General features: G+C 40.3%; 1 protein-coding gene across 1 annotated transcript; it reads right to left on the bottom strand.

The window, feature by feature from the left end:
* Window positions 1-1,173: 1,173 nt before the first annotated feature.
* On the bottom strand, window positions 1,174-2,227 carry LOC129395336 (sperm protein associated with the nucleus on the X chromosome C-like). The gene is made up of 2 exons (XM_055106530.1): window positions 2,103-2,227; window positions 1,174-1,454 (listed from the first exon to the last, which is right to left on the bottom strand). Exons 1-2 carry the CDS (start codon window positions 2,181-2,183, stop codon window positions 1,194-1,196), a joined length of 342 nt encoding a protein of 113 aa, XP_054962505.1. The 5' UTR covers window positions 2,184-2,227; the 3' UTR covers window positions 1,174-1,193.
* Window positions 2,228-18,997: the final 16,770 nt, after the last annotated feature.

Below are 18,997 nucleotides of genomic sequence, written 5' to 3'. Positions count from 1 at the left end.
TTGGTTGGAGAAAAGCAAACTGGTTTTTGTCTATTGATATTTAGTATATTTTATTTTTTCATGTTATCCATGACAGTGTTATGACTTAGCAAACCACAGTTACAAATAACTAAAATTGTAATTGCTCCTGCATTTTTATTTAACTCCCTCATGTGTCCTGAGAAGACCTTCTTGTTTTACCTAATGATCTCTCCAACATCCCCTGAACTCTCAAGACGTAGACACTATGTGAAGGTCAATTCAAAGACAGAAACTAAAACCCCATCCACGGGTGACTCCATGGTGAATCCCTGTGGTGTCTTTTCCCGCTAACCGATGTGTATCCGCCAAGCAGTTTTCTTTTTCACTATAAATATTATACTGTTTGACATTTTAAGACACATTGTAATCAAAATCTATAGCCTTAATTAAATGACGAATTTCAGGAAATTATCATGCAAAATGGAAGTGTTAGGAAGCCGATAATAGACACACTCTCCTAAAAATGATCTCACCACATCACACCTAACCCTTCTCACCACCTTGCAGTTCACATTCCATGGAAAAAAGCTCCTCATACTTAAGAGTGTTTTACTTTCCTTTTCCCAAGTCATGGCGATTTTGAATATTCACACTTTGCGGATATCAACACATTTCTAAAGCATACTTATCTTGATTAAAGACTGCTGAGGTCATTAAAACAGTAACAAATATTTAAGATGCATTGAACATTTTGTTTTAGAATTGGCTTTTCAATCATTTCATTACAAGCAATGCTTTCCTGCCGTTTACTTACTCCTACATCTACTATCTTCTTTTGTATTGTGCTTTGTGTTTTACAGAACGTTTACTCTTTATAAAGCATATATTTCTAACCTAGGAAAATATCAGATGGAAAGGGGATGGGAATACCTTCGATATGTGCATTCAGCAGAACTATGTGCTGCCGGGTACAGTTGCGTGAACATATACACATCTCCACTTCCTGTGAGATAAAATTTTAAGAAGGAAATTTTCTTTAGGAATCAGTCCTCCCCCAGGCCTTATTTACAATGTCTGGCTTACTGTCCACCTGTGGGTCTGTCCAGCAACCCTACAGGACCTCATATCCCTCCCTTCTCAAATGCCTACCTCTTCCCTTCCCTTCCCCCCCCGCACCACCATCAGAAAACAGGCAGAGATATGCACAGCCATCAGCTTCTCAAACTTTATTTTCATTGCCCAAGGTTAACGGCAGCATCTTCCTTCTGGTTTGCAGCTGTTTGCACAGAAATCTGCGTGAATTCTTCCTCGTCTATTTGGAGGCGGTTGACTCGGTTCTCTCGGGAGTGGTCATTCACCAATTCATCGGAGACGGAGTAACGTCTTCTAACCTCTCTCCTGTAGGAAAGCACTAATACGGTCGAGGAGTCCGATGCTTTTGATTTCTTAGGAGCGGGTTCTGGCTGTGAGTCCCCCCTTGACGTCTCTGGCATCTGTTAAGAAAACAGGGAGAGGCCAGGAGGACATTATTTTGGGTGAACAGGATAGAGACTGGATAGCACGGGGGGCTTCATGACAAGAAGGAATGCAGGTTGAGGAAGGGGTTTGATCCAGAGAAGAACAAGGTTGAATCACAGAGTAGGGATCTATGGGGAAGAAGAAGAGGAGCGTGGGTAGGGTCATCTGTTAGTCCAAACTGCACCATTCTGTAAGTTCTTTGCTATTTTGCAGACCTTGGTCAAAGTGAAACATCCCATGGGGGTTCAGGCCGTGAGAAACATCCTGCCTAACCACCTGTCCGCAAGGCGGACGAAGGCCCAACTAAAGAAACATCCCTATCATATCTTGCTTGGCAACGTTTTAAGGAACACCACAATGATATTCCAGCAGAAAAAGGGCCAAACCACCTGATGCTAAGAACATCTTATCAATATCCTGCCGGGCAGCAAGCCATACTGCCCAGGCCCCTCCCACCCATACCTACAAGCACCCCAGCCTGTAAGCGGCGGTGGGCTCTGGCATTAAGCGGGCCCACCACTTCCACAATTGTCTGCAATATTCCTGTGTTGTTGTTTGAGCCGCCCCTGCTCTGTGTGTCTTTCTTTCACCCTCGCCTTCGCTTCAAAACCTAACAATCTTACCGTCTCATTCACCTCGTTGGATTCACACGGGGTGCTTCTCTTCACCCCGCCAGCACTGGATTGTTGGCCCATTGTATACATTGGTTTGTCAATGTCTGCGGAAAGCTTTGTAGCTTTTGAATCTTCGCAGTGGCCCAGAGCTCTTGCCTTCCCTATATATACCCTCCTGGTGACAAGGCAAAGCCACACCCTTGAGCTTTGTTTGATCATACAGGCAGTGTCCCATCCAATGGCACCCCTAGGGTGGCTTCGACGTCACAAAGCCCCACTGCTGACCACTCCCTGGGCTTGCGGGCGAGGGGTGACAGGGGTGTAGAGCAAACCAAATGCTGTTGTTGTTTCAGCATCCCCTGAAGATGCATCCCAAACCGATCTGCTGCCGCTCCTCATTTCTCCATGTTTAATGTTCATGGTTCACATGGAAGTCAGAGGATGACTCCTTCAAGCCCTTCCCCACAGCCATTCCTATGAAGTGATTCATTCTTTTGTCTTCCAGCCCTCACCATGACTTAGTATTTTCGATGTCTCACCTCAAATCCCCCAAGCTAGTGTGGCTACATTTATTTATTGGCGGAGATGTGAATTATCCCATTTCCCTCCTACAGTTCCTTCACATGCACCTCGAAGAGCATTTACTTTTGGGCTACTGCCAGGCACATTTCAACCCATGTTCTTTGACCCAATGTCCATGTAGTTCTTTTAAGTTTCCTATTTCCAATCTGAAATAATGGCCTTCAGTCTGTCAAAACTTTAGTGAATAAACATTCTTTACCGTGTATCCTAGTCTTGTTTCAAATCAGGGGTGTATATTTTTTTCTTTTTTTGAAATGGAGTTTCACTCTTGTTGCCCAGGCTGGAGTGCAATGGCATGATCTCAGCTCACTGCAACCTCTGCCTCCTGGGTTTCAGTGATTCTCTGGCTCAGCCTCCTGAGTAGCTGGGATTACAGGCCTGTGCCACCACGCCCGGCTAATTTTTGTATTTTTAGGAGAGACGGGGGTCTCACCATCTTGGCCAAGCTGGTCTTGATCTCCTGACCTCGTGATCCACCCGCCTTGGCCTCCAAAGTGCTGGGATTACAGGCGTGAGCCACCACACCCAGCCAGGACGGCCATTATTAAAACCACCATTGACAAGGAAATTTTGGTTACTTCTGTAGCATACAACAATTTAACATAAAATTTATAATTCACAACATACAGAAGTTATTTCAGAATTATAAGAGTTTCCCATAATTTTGGAGCACATATCAATAACATTTCTATAAATACAGCCCAAAGAAAGTCAAACACCATTTTATATTTGACGATGCTTCTTGTATGATTTTTATACCAAATAAGACAAATATGTCTCTTTTGGACTTCAGAGGACTCATATCAAAAAATTAATGAGGAATCAAGTTAGAATTTGACTTTGGAAAGTTCGTCAAAGATAAAAAGTTTAAAATGCTTGATATCACGAAATAGGGTCATGGGTCATTGTAAAATAAGTCATTCATTTAACCAAAGCAGTAACTCAAAGATTTCAAAAAAAAAAAAAAAAAAAGGTGAAAATCTTTATTCTTTGAGAGAGGAGGCTTAATATCCCAAACAATAAGCCCTAATTAAAAACAGGATGCGGCAAATTAAATTTGTGTCTTTGAAATTTTATAATAAAAGTTTAATCATCTTGACTATAAAATATAATTTCTATAAACCTTGTAACCTTTATCATTTTGCATGAAGGAGTGAGTTCATGCTCCAAGAAAGCCTTGTTAAACTGACACAGCAACCTAGATACTGGTTTTGCTTTAGTGTGCCTTTGATATTAATGGTTAATTCCTAGAGAAACTGAGCTACTTTTCTCTTAATATCAGCCCTTACAATCTCACATGCCCACCTCTTCCGCAATAGTCCTCGGGCCTTGAGGAGTTGAATAGTTTTAATTTCTGGCCCTGCATCTCATGAACGCAGTTTACTTTGATTAGCATCTTCTACTGGGCCTGAAGATAAGGCTGTAATTGCTGTCAGTGTTTAAGATATAGCAGAACTTGGTGTCCTTGTTAGACCCAGAAGTCAAAGCCCTATAACTCAATGGCACAAGGACTTTAAAAGCACATACAGAAAGTTACACAGATGTAATAACCTTAAGTAAAAAAAATTTTATGTTTTTTTTTCTAAGCAATGCAGAAGTTTATAATAATGACATAGGATTTATTTCAATAAAATGTAAAATCTCTTAGGCCAGTTACCAATAAGCAAAATAAAAGACCATCTGCAGTGTACGGAATATTATGTTGGAAGAAAACACTTTTTTAGACCTTTAAGAAAAAATTTGGGGCCTGTCATTGTGGCTCATGCCTGTTATCCCAGCACTTTGGGAGGCTGAAGCAGGTGGATCACTTGAGGTCAGAAGTTCGAGACCAGCCTGGCCAACACGGTGAAACTCTGTCTCTACTACAAATACAAAAATTAGCCGGGCGTGGTGGCAGGAGAATTGCTTGAACCTGGAAGGGGGAGGTTGCAGTGAGCCAAGATTGTGCCACTGCACTCTCAGCCTGGGTGACAGAGCAAGACCCCGTCTCAAAAAAAAAAAAAAAAAATTATGAGACATGTCTCTACCCCCATGTTCTTAGCTTCAGGTCATCCCAGAAAAAAATAACAAACTGTTACAAAATGGGAGCCACTGTACTCAGTTCTTCTTCCTCAGATTGTGTAAGAACAAGCTAACTGAACTCAATTATTTATCGTTAATACAAAAGGCAGTACGTGAACCTACTTTCCTTCTACTTTATACAGCACGGAAATGATTTCTCCTCCTGCAGTGATGACAAGAAATATATTTTTGGTCTCTGTAGTTGACATGCAAATGTACTCACTGTATCTCAAGTGAAAACTCATTAAAAGCCACTGGAATGCAATTGTGTTATCGCCCAGGAACACAGACAATAACATTCGTCATCACTCCCAATGCATTTCCATTTGCTAACACAGTGAAATCACCAACCTCACCTTCGTTCCCCTGAGGTTTCCATAGAAAGTTTTCACATTTTATTCCAGTTGATCAGACAAAAGCTCTAGGTGTCTGTTTATCACCAAGACATTTTTTAAATTTAAATTGCAAAATGCAGCCACACGATCACCTATAAAACCATGGAAACTTCTGTTTCCTAATCTGTCGAGTAGGTCTGAGTTTGTAGATATTGCTAAAAATTTCCCACCAAGTGTTCAGAATTGTTGCTTAGATAATAAATATTAGGCTAAATTAGACACATAGGAGGGGCTAATACATAAGAAAAATGACATATATCATTTGAAAATATATACTTTTCTCTAATATTTTACTCATTTTGGGAAAATAATTCCTTTTGCAAAGAGATTTCCAATGCTCTTGGTTTTGTGGGTACTCTGCAATTGTGTGTATAATAGACAGTTGGGCAAATCTTACCCAAGTTTACCTTTCCTGGCTTCCCTATTTCTACTTATGATCACTATCGCATCTTGAAGCTGGCAGGAATCGTGGTAGCTATTATTCATTTGGCAATTTTTTACAGGTTTATTGAATGTTAGTTTCGGATCAGGCTCTATTTTAGGCACTGAGGATTTACACATACCCTTGGGAAACCTCAGGGGGCAAATAAAACACAACTAAATGAGTGAGGTAAGGTCAGACGGTAATGGTTGCTATAATGAAAACTGTTCGGGGAGATATTTAAATTAAGCTTTTGATCAGGAACTACTTCAATGAGGAGATGATATTTAATCTTGAGAAAGAGCTGGCCAAGTGAAGATTTATGAGGAGAGCATCCCAGATAGAGGAAACAGCAAGTGTATACAATGAGGTGCTTGACAATTTTTGATAAATGAGGAATTATCTTTAATTACCTTACAATTTTAAAGTATTTTCTTGTTTAGTGTCCATCTATATTTTAACTGATATTTGCAATTTTCTATGAGGGTAATCATATTTTAGTAGAAAGGGATTTTTTGCCTTCAAGATATTAGCCCTTTGTTACTGGTATTGCAAATACTCTCCCATTTAGTTATTATTTATGCCTTGACAAATTTTGCTCTCTTTTTAAATAAAGGTTATATGTTATATTTAATTCTATTAACCTTTTTTATGTTTCTTAGCTTTCATTATATGCTTAGAAATAACCACTCTACCTAAAGATATTTAGTAGTTAAGTCACTAGTAATTATTTATGTTAACACTTCATCTTTAATGTTTTAAAGTATTTGATATATCCTTGCATTTATTTGAGTTGAGAAACCATTTTAGTTTTTAACAAATGGTTAACTAGTAATCACAAAGAAATTAAATAATTGACATTCTCGCTGCTTATTTTATTTTATTTTATTTTTTTACTTTTTTTTTACGGGTTTTTCTTATTATATTTTAAGTTCTAGGGTACATGTGCACAACGTGCAGGTTTGTTACATATGTATACATGTGCCATGTTGGTGTGCTGCACCCATTAACTCGTCATTTACATTAGGTGTATCTCCTAATGCTATCCCTCCCCACTCCCCCCACTCCACAACAGTCCCCGTTGTGTGATGTTCCCCTTCCTGTGTGCAAGTGTTCTCATTGTTCAATTCCCACCTAGAAGTGAGAACATGCGGTGTTTGGTTTTTTGTCCTTGCGATAGTCTGCTGAGAATGATGGTGTCCAGCTTCATCCATATCCCTACAAAGGACATGAATTCATCCATTTTTATGGCTGCATAGTATTCCATGGTGTATATGTGCCACATTTTCTTAATCCAGTCTATCACTGTTGGACATTTGGGTTGGTTCCAAGTCTTTGCTTTTGTGACTAGTGCCACAATAAACATACGTGTGCATGTGTCTTTATAGCAGCATGATTTATAATCCTTTGGGTATATACCCAGTGATGGGATGGCTGGGTCAAATGGTATTTCTAGTTCTAGATCCCTGAGGAATCGCCACACTGACTTCCACAATGGTTGAACTAGTTTACAGTCCCACCAACAGTGTAAAAGTGTTCCTATTTCTCCACATCCTCTCCAGCGCCTGTTGTTTCCTGACTTTTTAATGATCGCCATTCTAACTGGTGTGAGATGGTATCTCACTGTGGTTTTGATTTGCATTTCTCTGATGGCCAGTGATGGTGAGCATTTTTTTCATGTGTCTTTTGGCTGCATAAATGTCTTCTTTTGAGTAGTGTCTGTTCGTATCCTTCACCCACTTGTCGATGGGGTTGTTTTTTTCTTGTAAATTTGTTTGAGTTCATTGTAGATTCTGGATATCAGCCCTTTGTCAGATGGGTAGACTGCAAAAATTTTCTCCCATTCTGTAGGTTGCCTGTTCACTCTGATGGCAGTTTCTTTTGCTGTGCAGAAGCTCTTTAGTTTAATTAGATCCCATTTGTCAATTTTGGCTTTTGTTGCCATTGCTTTTGGTGTTTTAGACATGAAGTCCTTGCCCATGCCTATGTCCTGAATGGTATTGCCTAGGTTTTCTTCTAGGGTTTTTATGGTTTTAGGTGTAACATTTAAGTCTTTAATCCATCTTGAATTAATTTTTGTATAAGGTGTAAGGAAGGGATCCAGTTTCAGCTTTCTACAGATGGCCAGCCAGTTTTCCCAGCACCATTTATTAAATAGGGAATCGTTTCCCCATTTCTTGTTTTTGTCAGGTTTGTCAAAGATCAGATAGTTTTAGATGTGTGGTATTATTTCTGAGGGCTCTGTTCTGTTCCATTGGTCTATATCTCTGTTTTGGTACCAGTACCATGCTATATCTGTGTTTTGGTTACTGTAGCCTTGTAGTATAGTTTGAAGTCAGGTAGCGTGATGCCTCCAGCTTTGTTCTTTTGGCTTAGGATTGACTTGGCGATGCGGGCTCTTTTTTGGTTCCATATGAACTTTAAAGTAGTTTTTTCCAATTCTGTGAAGAAAGTCATTGGTAGCTTGATGGGGATGGCATTGAATCTATAAATTACCTTGGGCAGTATGGCCATTTTCACGGTATTGATTCTTCCTATCCATGAGTATGGAATGTTCTTCCATTTGTTTGTGTCCTCTTTAATTTCACTGAGCAGTGGTTTGTAGTTCTCCTTGAAGAGGTCCTTCACATCCCTTGTAAGTTGGATTCCTAGGTATTTTATTCTCTTTGTAGCAATTGTGAATGGGAGTTCAGTCATGATTTGGCTCTCTGTCTGTTATTGGTGTATAAGAATGCTTGTGATTTTTGCACATTGATTTTGTATCCTGAGACTTTGCTGAAGTTGCCTATCAGCTTAAGGAGATTTTGGGCTGAGACGATGGGGTTTTCTAGATATACAATCATGTCATCTGCAAACAGGGACGATTTGGCTTCCTCTTTTCCGAATTGAATACCCTTTATTTCTTTCTCCTGCCTGATCGCCCTGGCCAGAACTTCCAACGGTATGTTGAATAGGAGTGGTGAGAGAGGGCATCCCTGTCTTGTGCCAGTTTTCAAAGGGAATGCTTCTAGGTTTTGCCCATTCAGTAGGATATTGGCTGTGGGTTCGTCATAGATAGCTCTTATTATTTTGAGATACATCCCGTCAGTACCTAATTCATTGAGAGTTTTTAGCATGAAGGGCTGTTGAATTTTGTCAAAGGCCTTTTCTGCATCTGTTGAGATAATCATGTGGTTTTTGTCTTTGGTTCTGTTTATATGCTGGATTACGTTTATTGATTTGTGTATGTTGAAGCAGCCTTGCATTCCAGGGATGAAGCCAACTTGATCATGGTGGATAAGCTTTTTGATGAGCTGCTGGATTCCGTTTGCCAGTATTTTATGGAGGATTTTTGCATCTATGTTCTTCAGGGATATTGGTCTAAAATTCTGTTTTTTTGTTGTGTCCCTGCCAGGCTTTGGTATCAGGATGATGCTGGCCTCATAAAATGAGTTAGGGAGGATTCCCTCTGTTTCTATTGATTGGAATATTTTCAGAAGGAATGGTACCAGCTCCTCCTTATAACTCTGATAGAATTTGGCTGTGAATCCATCTATTCCTGGACTTTTTTTGGTTGGTAAGCTATTAATTATTGCCTCAATTTCAGAGCCTGTTATTGGTCTATTCAGGGATTCAACTTCTTCCTGGTTTAGTCTTGGGAGGGTGTATGTGTCGAGGAATTTATCCATTTCTTCTAGATTTTCTAGTTCATTTGCATAGAGGTGTTTATAGTATTCTCTGATGGTAGTTTGTATTTCTGTGGCATCAGTGGTGATATCCCCTTTATCATTTTTTATTGCGTGTATTTGATTCTTCTCTCTTTTCTTCTTTATTAGTCTTGCTAGCAGTCTATCAATTGTGTTGATCTTTTAAATAAAACCAGCTCCTGGATTCATTGGTTTTTTGGAGCGTTTTTTCGTGTCTCTATCTCCTTCAGTTCTGCTCTGATCTTAGTTATTTCTTGTCTTCTGCTAGCTTTTGAATGTGTTTGCTCTTGCTTCTCTAGTTCTTTTAATTGTGATGTTAGGGTGTCAATTTTAGATCTTTCCTGCTTTCTCTTGTAGGCATTTAGTGCTATAAATTTCCCTCTACGCACTGCTTTGAATGTGTCTCAGACATTCTGGTGTGTTGTGTCTTTGTTCTTGTTGGTTTAGCTACAAAGAAGCTTCTGAAATTTTAAAAAGCCCGCTCTATAATCTGATTGGTCAGTTTTTGTTCCATCATCAGTAAGTGGTTTCTCCGTGTTTAAGCCATTTAGGCGCCAGCTACTTCGGCGTTACTAATCTGCTCGGCATTAATGTAATATGCTATCCACACACAAGCCAAGATAGTAGCAAGTTTCAAGATGGGGTACATTACATGCCAATTTGATATGACCGTGTTTATTTCAAATGCTGCCTTATCATATACTAAATTATATATTCTTGAGTCTAAATCCAGACTTTGTACTGTGTTCCTTTTAGCTATTGCTCTTTGCCAATACCAACTGTTTTGTTTTTTCTATCTTTATAATGGCATTGATGTTGGGACCGGTCTTCCCTCATTCGTCTTTATCAAAAGTATCTTAGTATCACCTATTATTCCAGGTATATCTTTGAGTCCTTTTGCCAGTGTATTTTTAAATAATATTTTGATTGGAACAGAATAAAAATTATAATTACATTTACATAAAATAGACATTTTTACTTTGATTATTCCTAAATACATTTTGTTGTTGTTTACTGTAATACATATGCCCACTTTTTACCATACTGAACCTCTAATTAGTTCTAAAAAGATATAGAATGAATTTTCTCAGATTTTCTCGGTATATAAGAATGTAATCTACAGATAATTACGTATCTTATAAGGAATTACACATTGTTATTACACATATGTGTATATTCATTTGTTTATTTATTTATAGGAACTGGAGCTCATATATTTTAATATGGCTTCACCACTTACCAGCTGTGATACTTTACGTCTCTTAACCTCAACTTTCTTTAAATCCGAGAGACGGTTACTTACCACACAAGGTGATCTGGACCATCAAAGGATCACATGAGTTCATTTAGACAAAATGCTTAGAACAATGCCTATCACATAATAAGCACTATAAAAGGTTTTTTGTTGCTGATGCCATTATTAATATTATTTTATTGGCTGCAACTTCAAAAGAAAAGAGAAATAATAGTGGTGTAAGTAAACATCTTTATTTTGCTCTTTATCTTAGGGATGATAGTCTTTAGAGGTTTCTTTTACATGTTTATTTCATCTATATTTTTACATTATGAAGTATTTAAACTTATAGACATTTTGACATTTTGTAACTTAATTTATTGGTATGTGTATTAGTCCGTTCTCATGCTGCTAATAAAGACATACCCAAGACTGAGTTATTTATAAAGGAAAGAGGTTTAATTGACTCCCAGTTCAGCATAGCTGCAGAGGCCCCAGGAAACTTACAAATGATAACAGAAGAGGAAGCAAACACATCCTTCTTCACATGGCAGCAGGGAGAAAAATGAGTGTTGCGTTAGTCCATCTTCATGCTGCTGATAAAGACATACCTGAGACTGTGCAATTTTACTAAAAAAAAGAGGTTTATTGGACTTACAGTTCCACATGGCTGGGGAGGCCTCACAATCATGGCAGAGGGCAAGGAGGAGCAAATCACATCTTATGTGAATGGCGGCAGACAAAAAGAGAGCTTGTGCAGGGAAACTCTGCCTTATAAAGCCTTCAAATCTCATGAGACTTATTCACTATCAAAAGAACAGCATGGGAAAGACCCGCCCCCATGATTCAATTACCTCCCACCAGGCGCCTCCCACAATATGTGGAAATTCAAGATGAGATTTGGGTGGGAACACAGCCAAACCGTATCATTATGCCCCTGGCCCTTCCGAATCTCATGTCTTCACATGTCAAAACCAATCATGCCTTCCCAACAGTCCCCCAGAGTCTTAACTCATTTCAACAGGAACTCAAAGCCCACAGTCCAAAGTCTCATCTGAGACAAGGCAAGTCTCTTTCACCTATGAGCCTGTAAAATCAAAAGCAAGTTAGTTACTTCCTAGACACAATGGGGGTACAGGAATTGGGTAAATATAGCCACTCTAAAGGGGAGAAATTAGCCAAAACAAGGGGCTACAGGCCCCACACAAGTCCAAAATCGAGTAGGGGGGAGTCACATATTAAAGCTCCAAAATGATCTCCTTTGACTCCATGTCTCACGTCTGGGTCACGCTGATGCAAGAGATGGGTTCCCATGGTCTTGGGCAGCTCCACCCCTGTGGCTTTGCAGTGTACAGCCTCCCTCCCAGCTGCTTTCACAAGCTGGTGTTGGGTGTCTGTGGCTTTTCCAGGCACACGGTGCAAGCTGTCGCTGGATCTACCATTCTTGGGTCTGGCAGATGGTGCCCCTCCTTTCACGGCTCCACGAAGCGGTGCCCCAGTAGGGACTCTGTGTGGGGGGCTCCAACCCCACATTTCCCTTCCACACTGCCCTAGTAGAGGTTCTCCATGAGAGCCCCACCCCTGCAGCAAACTTCTGCCTGGACACCCAGGCATTTCCTTGCATCTTCTGAAATCTAGGTATAGGTTCCCAAACCTCTATTCTTGACTTCTGTGCACCCACAGGCTCAACACCATGTGGAAGCTGCCAAGGCTTAGAGCTTGCACCCTCTGAAGCCACGGCCTGAGCTGCATCTTGACCCCTTTTAGTCATGGCTGGAGCAGCTGGGATGCAGGGCACCAAGTCCCTAGACTGCACACAGCACAGGGACCCTGGAACTGGCCCATGAAACCATGTTTTCCTTCTAGGCCTCCAGGTCTGTGTTGGGAGGGGCTGCTGTGAAGACCTCTGACATGTTCTGGAGACATTTTCCCCATTGTCTTGGGGATTACCATTTGGCTCCTGGTTACTCATGCACATTTCTGCAACTGACTTGAATTACTCTTCAGAAAATGGGATTTTCTCTTCTATTGGATTGTCAGGCTACAAATTTTCCAAAATTTTATGCTGTGCTTCCCTTATAAAACTGAATGCCTTTATCAGCACCCAAGTCACCTCTTGAATGTGTTGCTGCTTAGAAATGTCTTCTGCCAGATACCCGAAATCATCTCTCTCAAGTTCAAAGTTCCACAAATCTCTAGGGCAGGGGCAAAATGTCACCAGTCTCTTTGCTAAAACATAACAAGAGTCACCTTTGCTCCAGTTCCCCACAAGTTCCTCATCTCCATCTGAGACCACCTCAGCCTGGATTTCATTGTCCATATCATTATCAGCATTTTAGTAAAGCCATTCAGGAAGTCTCTATGGAGTTCCAAACTTTCCCATACTTTCCTGTCTTCTTCTGAGCCCTCCAAACTGTTCCAACCTCTTCCTGTTACTCAGTTCCAAAGTCACTTCCACATTTTTGGGTATAATTTCAGCAATGCCCCCGGCACCAACTTACTGTATTCATTTGTTTTCATGCTACTGATAAAGACATATCTGAATCTGGGCAATTTTACAAAAGAAAGAGGCCTATTGGACTTACAGTTCCAGATGGCTGGGGAGGCCTCACAGTCATGGCGGAAGGCAAGGGAGAGTTCGTGACATCTTACATGAATGGTGGCAGGCAAAAAGAGAGCTTGTGCAGGGAAACTCTGCCTTATAAAGCCATCAGATCTCGTGAGACTTATTCACTATTAAGAGAACAGCATGGGAAAAACCTGCCCTCATGATTTAATTACCTCTCACAGGGTACCTCCCACAGCATGTGGGAATTTAAGATGAGATTTGGGTGGGGACACAGCCAAACCATATCAGTGTCCAGCAAAGGGGGAAGCCCCTTATAAAACCACCAGATCTTGTGAGAACTCACTCACTATCATGAGAACAATATAGGGGAATCTGTCCCCATAATTCAATTATCTCCACCTATTTTTTCCATGACACATGGGGATTATGGGAACTACAATTCAAGATGAGATTTGGGTGGGAACACAGCCAAACCATATTAGTATGTATCTCTAAAAAGCAACATTAAGAAAAGAAACTGCAATACTATTAAGATAGCAAACAAAAGTAATATCTCCTAAGGCCAGGCACAGTGGCCCATGCCCGTAATCTCAACATTTGCAATACCAAGATGGGCGGATATCTTGATCCCAGGATTCTGAAATTGTGTGCATATTTACTCATGGTGTAATTTACTTTCTTCTGATAGCTGTTGTATTTTCTATAAACTGGTAGTTCAATCTGAAGGCTTGATTGGATTACAGTTACAAATATTTTGTGAAAGAGCACCCTATACTACATGATGTGTCATTTCTGGACCTCTGGGAAGCAGATGTCGAGGCATAATTAGAAGTGCAAAAGATTTAGTGGGAAAAATGCCTGAGAGGATAGAGGAGAAGGGGAACAAGAGTTTTTATGATCTGCACAAAAATTCTGAAGCTTTTAAAAATATCTAAATTATTTAGGATTTGCACCCCATTCTCCTTCATGTCTTCACCTGCTACGTTTTCCCCTCAGAAACCCTTAATTGCAAATTTGAATTTCTCTGAGTTTTTGAGTGGGCTATGATCTTTGTCATTTCTAATACTTCCACATGCTGTTGGTTCCTTTGCTTGGAATATTCTTTCCATCGTGGTCAATGTGAACTCTTCATTATACTATAAGGATAACTTAAATATCATCTCCTCTAGTAAACTCACCTTCACTTACCTGGAGACTGGTTGACTGATTCTTTCTCTAAATTTCTGTAAATCCTCATATGTATGTGTAGAACAGTGCTTATCTTATGTTTTTTCACAAATTATTTATGTGTTTGTTTCCTCACTTAACTGTGGGTTAGGAAGACTGCAAATATGCTATTTCTTCTGTACATTATTCGTGGTTAGTACAGAGCTTGATCAATATTAGCTGTTCAAAAGAACGAGTACGTAATTCCTCAATGAAGTGTAGTTTCGAAGCCAGTTTCTCTACTCTCTTGCTCTCTGATTAAATATTCATCTTTCAAACTATTACCCAAACTGCATTTTAGGGACAATAAAACACTTAGTTGTTACGCACAAGGGCTCTGAAGCCAAACACCTGGAGTTAAAATCCTCTCTAAGCCACTTACTGTGTGACCCTAACCACCTTGGCCTTATTTTCTGCATCTGTGAAATAATAATTAGATTATCAATTTTATATGGTTGCTTCAAGGATTAAATGAGATAATAGGTAAGCTTTCAATAAACATTCGCTACCATTTCCAAAGATCACATCTCATAGAAAACCTTTATATTTACTTACCCCTGCATCACATGCTCCAGCTACATTAACATCACTGTTACCAATAATTCTATTCGCTGGCCGGGCACGGTGGCTCATGCCTGTAATGCCAGCACTTTGGGAGGCCAAGGCGGGCAGATCACGAGGTCAGGAGTTCAAGACCAGCCTGACCAACATGGTGAACCCCGTCTCTACTAAAAATACAAAAATTAGCTGGGGCATGGCGGTGCATGCTTGTAATCCCAGCTACCTGGGAGGCTGAGGCAGGAGAATCGCTTGAACCCAGGAGGCGGAGGTTGCAGTGAACTGAGATCATGCCACTGCATTCCAGCCTGGGCAACAGAGCGAGACTCCATCTCAGAAAGAAAACGAATCAATTAGCTCATAATTATTTATTATGTTCAATGCATACTTTAATTGATTGAGCACATATTTTGAATCAGGCACTGCTCTAGATATTAGAGATATGGCAGTGAACAAACATTAATTTTTTTTTCCTTCACGTGGCTTATATTCTGGGGAGAAGGGGCAGGCAATAAGCAAAAATAAATATGCTAAATATATACTATTTGAGATAGTATACATTGAAATGGAGGAAATAATGTAGAACGTGGGGGTTCAGGGAATGCTGAGGGGATGCTGTTTTAAATAGGGAGTTCACGTAAAACCTCGCTGAAAAGGTGATATTTGAGGAAAAAAACCGCGAGAAAATGAGGGAGCAAGTAATGTAGATATTTGAGGAAAAGCGGTTCAAAACAATAATGAACTGCTTTTCATTCAGAACAAAGGCTGAATTCTTGAAGCAGAAATGTGCTTGGCATACATAGAGAATCATGGGGAGGTCATATCGACCAAAGAAGAATAAGAAACAGGCACAATAATGGAGGCTAAAGTCACAGAGGTAGTAGGTTCCAAATGACATAAAGTGTGTTTTTTTTTTTTTTTTTTTTTTTTTTTTGCTTTGAGCGAGCTGGAAAGCCATTGCCAGTTTTGAGTGAAGGAGTGATGTGATGAATTTTTAAAAGATCCTTCTAGAAGCTGTGTGCAGAATGAACTACAGATTGATAAGGATGGCAGCAGAAATACCAAGTAGGAGTCTATTCCAGTAATCCAGATGAGGGATAATGATGATTTGGTTGAGAGTTGTAATGTTAGAGATGGTGAGAAGTGGGCCAGCTTGAAAAGTATTTTAAAAGAGCATACAGGATTTGCTGATGAATTGGATTTGGGGTAAAAAAAGGAGAGGAGTTGGGCATAATAATAATAATAGCTAATGCATTTGCACTTAATACATATTCAACACTATTAAATTTTTAAATAAGTATTAGCTAATTTAGTTTTTAGAAACAATGAAGAAATAATTCCTGGAACATATGAGTACTCAATATTTACTAATTGAGGCACAGAGAGGATAACTAGCTTAGCCCACGCCATGCAGCTAGTAAATAGTGGATCCAAGATTCAAACCGAGACAGTGCAGCTACAGAGTTCATGATTTTAAGTACCGCATGATGGATGGATGCTTTGAAAGAATGTTAGGGCCAGGGTCTGGGATCCATGAGAATAAAGGAGGCCAGTGTTTTTGTGAGCTCAGCAGCCAGGAGCAGGAGTGGTGCTAAGAGGCCCAGGGAGATACCTGCTACCCCAAACATTGACTCTTTTCCCTGTGCAGGATGTTAGAAGCCCCCCCAAACTCCAGTAGTGTTCTACAGAGAGATAGTCAATAGACAATTTCTTAATTGGCCGTATTTTTAAAAAAATAGGCTTTCCATTTCATCCATACATAGGCATGTGCTTATTTTGCCTAAAAGGGTATAACACAATTTGTCGACCAAAATGAAATTAATGTGGAAATTTTGTTGTTTGCTGGAATGCCACATTGGGGAATTATTTCATAGTTTTGATGAGTGAGCAGATATTAATTGAGAGACATGGAGTGATCAGAGGAGGTCAGTCAACCTGTCTGTGTTTATCAGCAGCTGCTCCTTTATGTTTTATCTGTGTTCTGTGGGGCCAACCACTCAAGAAAGCTCAGGCCTTGGCTTAGCCTCTTCTCGGAAGCTCATAGGAGCTCCAGCCATTGCTGAGTGCTCTGGGCATGCTGTATCCATAGTGTACACTCACACCTGGACACAGAGCATGTCCTGGTGCCATGTATGGGGAGGACAAAAGACCCACTGTCTCACACCAAGCTCTCCTACAATTATGTTTTCCCATCAGTGTCATTATCAAACTGGGAGTGATTTCCACCTCCCCGTTTCTGGGAACATTCGTCAGTGTCTGGAGACATTTTTGGTTGCTGTAACTGGTGGGAGGTGAGTGCTACTGACAGTGGGTGAAGGCCAGAGATGCTTCTGAATATCCTGCAATGCACAGGAGAGTCTCTGTGCAAAGAATTATCAGGCTTAAAACAATAGTGCTGACGATGAAAACTCTGGTGTAGGATGAAGCCTTCCTTGTCTTAGTTTAGGTTGGGCTATTGGGGTAGGACAGATTACCTCAGAGCTTATAGGACACACAGAAATCTGAATGGGAATAGTTGGGGCTATTGGAAAGATGTTAAAGGCCGGGACAGTCAGAAGGTGATTGGCTGAAGAAGAACTCAGCAGAATTCATTTCCCTTGTCTTTTCCATTATTGCTAGGGAAAGAGAGGATGTCAAAACGTGAAGGAATAGTCACCTGGTGCAATAGTAGCCAATGAGAAAATGTTGCTGATGAGAAAATGATTACAACATATCGTAACAATTATTTTTCTAAATAAGAAGCCACAGATGTGTAGCCATTATCTAGCTATCTTCTCTCCTGTTAGCTTCAAGCTCTCTAAACACTTCCTTCCGGGAAAGAGGCAATTAATGGCACCTGCCTTAAAGTTTCTTTTTCTGTTACTTCTTTCTCTCTGAGAAACAGGATTTGTTTTAACTTGTCTCTCTTCCCTTCCTTCTCTACTAAGATCAAGTTGGTGCTATCTATGTTATAGTTTCAATGTTAAGTGAATATGAAAGTGTCTCATCACTTATACAGTCTTACATCTGTTGAGATCAAGGCATCAGTCATGTTCTCGTGGTGGGAAAGCGCGGTGGCAGGACAAAACAAGCTGCAGATTTCTGATTAACCAGGAAGCTAAAATGCAGTCCGCTGGGGAGTCCGTGCATAGGTGCCTGATCTGTCCCGGGAGGTGCAGTAAACCTAACTCTAAAACCACACTCATTTGGCCTCATGAGAAAAATAATGTTAAAAGCTTAATTTCACACAATGAATATCTATTGGTGAAGAGGTGCGAGTCTTCCACGATATAAAAAATGTATTAAAAATGGATGATTACCTAACAGAGACAGGGTTAGTCATCTATGAAATGATTCTCCAAAATAACACTGAAACGCGCGCACGCACACACACACACACACACCACATACACATTTTGGGGGAGTAAACCCTTATGAAAGCTTATAAATTAAACTCTGCCAGTCATTTATATACCTACATGAGTGGTTTTATCAGCTCACCTCTGGAAAGCACATTGAATTTGCTATTTGTCACTAAAGGTAGGTTTTAACAGTGTTGATTTAAGACTGCTGGTGACAAGGAAAGATAACTAGCGGTCCTATGACTTAGATGTCTAAAGGATTCAATGAGATGGTTATTAGGGAAGCAAAGTGAAATTGTAGGACAAGCGAGTCTCCTGGCTTCTGTTGAATGAGGAAGTCAGAAGGCAGGCAGTCTGCTGAGAAATGTTCCTGCTTGTTCTGCCAGCCTGACCCAGGTTGGCAGAACAAGCAGTGGCCATAAAGACAGTTGGCTAATCTAGGGAAAAAAAGCAAAATAATTATGTGAATAAATAATGTTACACAGTTGGGGTTATTTCTATCCCTCCATAATAGAAATGGGCAAACTATGGCCATTTAAAAGACCAAGGTACAGAGTGACGTCACCAAGATGGCTAACAAGAGTTACCTGGTGCCCATCTTCTCCATAAAAAGGGACAAAAAACAAATGAACAACTATATTTTGAGTACAGTGACCGAGGAAGCACTCTGGAGAGCACCAGGGGAGTGGTGAAAACCCCACAGAGCAATGAAATCCAGGACAGCACCATAGCAAGGGGAATGAGGAAGCCTGCCTTTGCAACACCGTCTCCCCCATGGGGATCAGCTCAGAGTCAGGAGGAAATTAATCTTACAGTTAAAAGGTAAGCTAGAGAGCCACAGTAGTCCTCAT

Source organism: Pan paniscus, chromosome X (genome assembly GCF_029289425.2).
Source record: "Pan paniscus chromosome X, NHGRI_mPanPan1-v2.0_pri, whole genome shotgun sequence".
NCBI classification, from domain to species: Eukaryota; Metazoa; Chordata; class Mammalia; order Primates; family Hominidae; genus Pan; species Pan paniscus.
Note: the sequence above shows the minus strand (reverse complement) of the source record. Positions and strands in the feature narration are given on the sequence as shown.

Bases quoted from the DNA above. Each gene is read 5' to 3' on its own strand.
- LOC129395336 (XM_055106530.1), bottom strand. From the start codon at position 2,183: ATGTATACAATGGGCCAACAATCCAGTGCTGGCGGGGTGAAGAGAAGC. The intron at 1,455-2,102 runs GTAAGATTGTTA...TTTTCTTAACAG, and splicing joins CCAACGAGGTGAATGAGACG to ATGCCAGAGACGTCAAGGGG.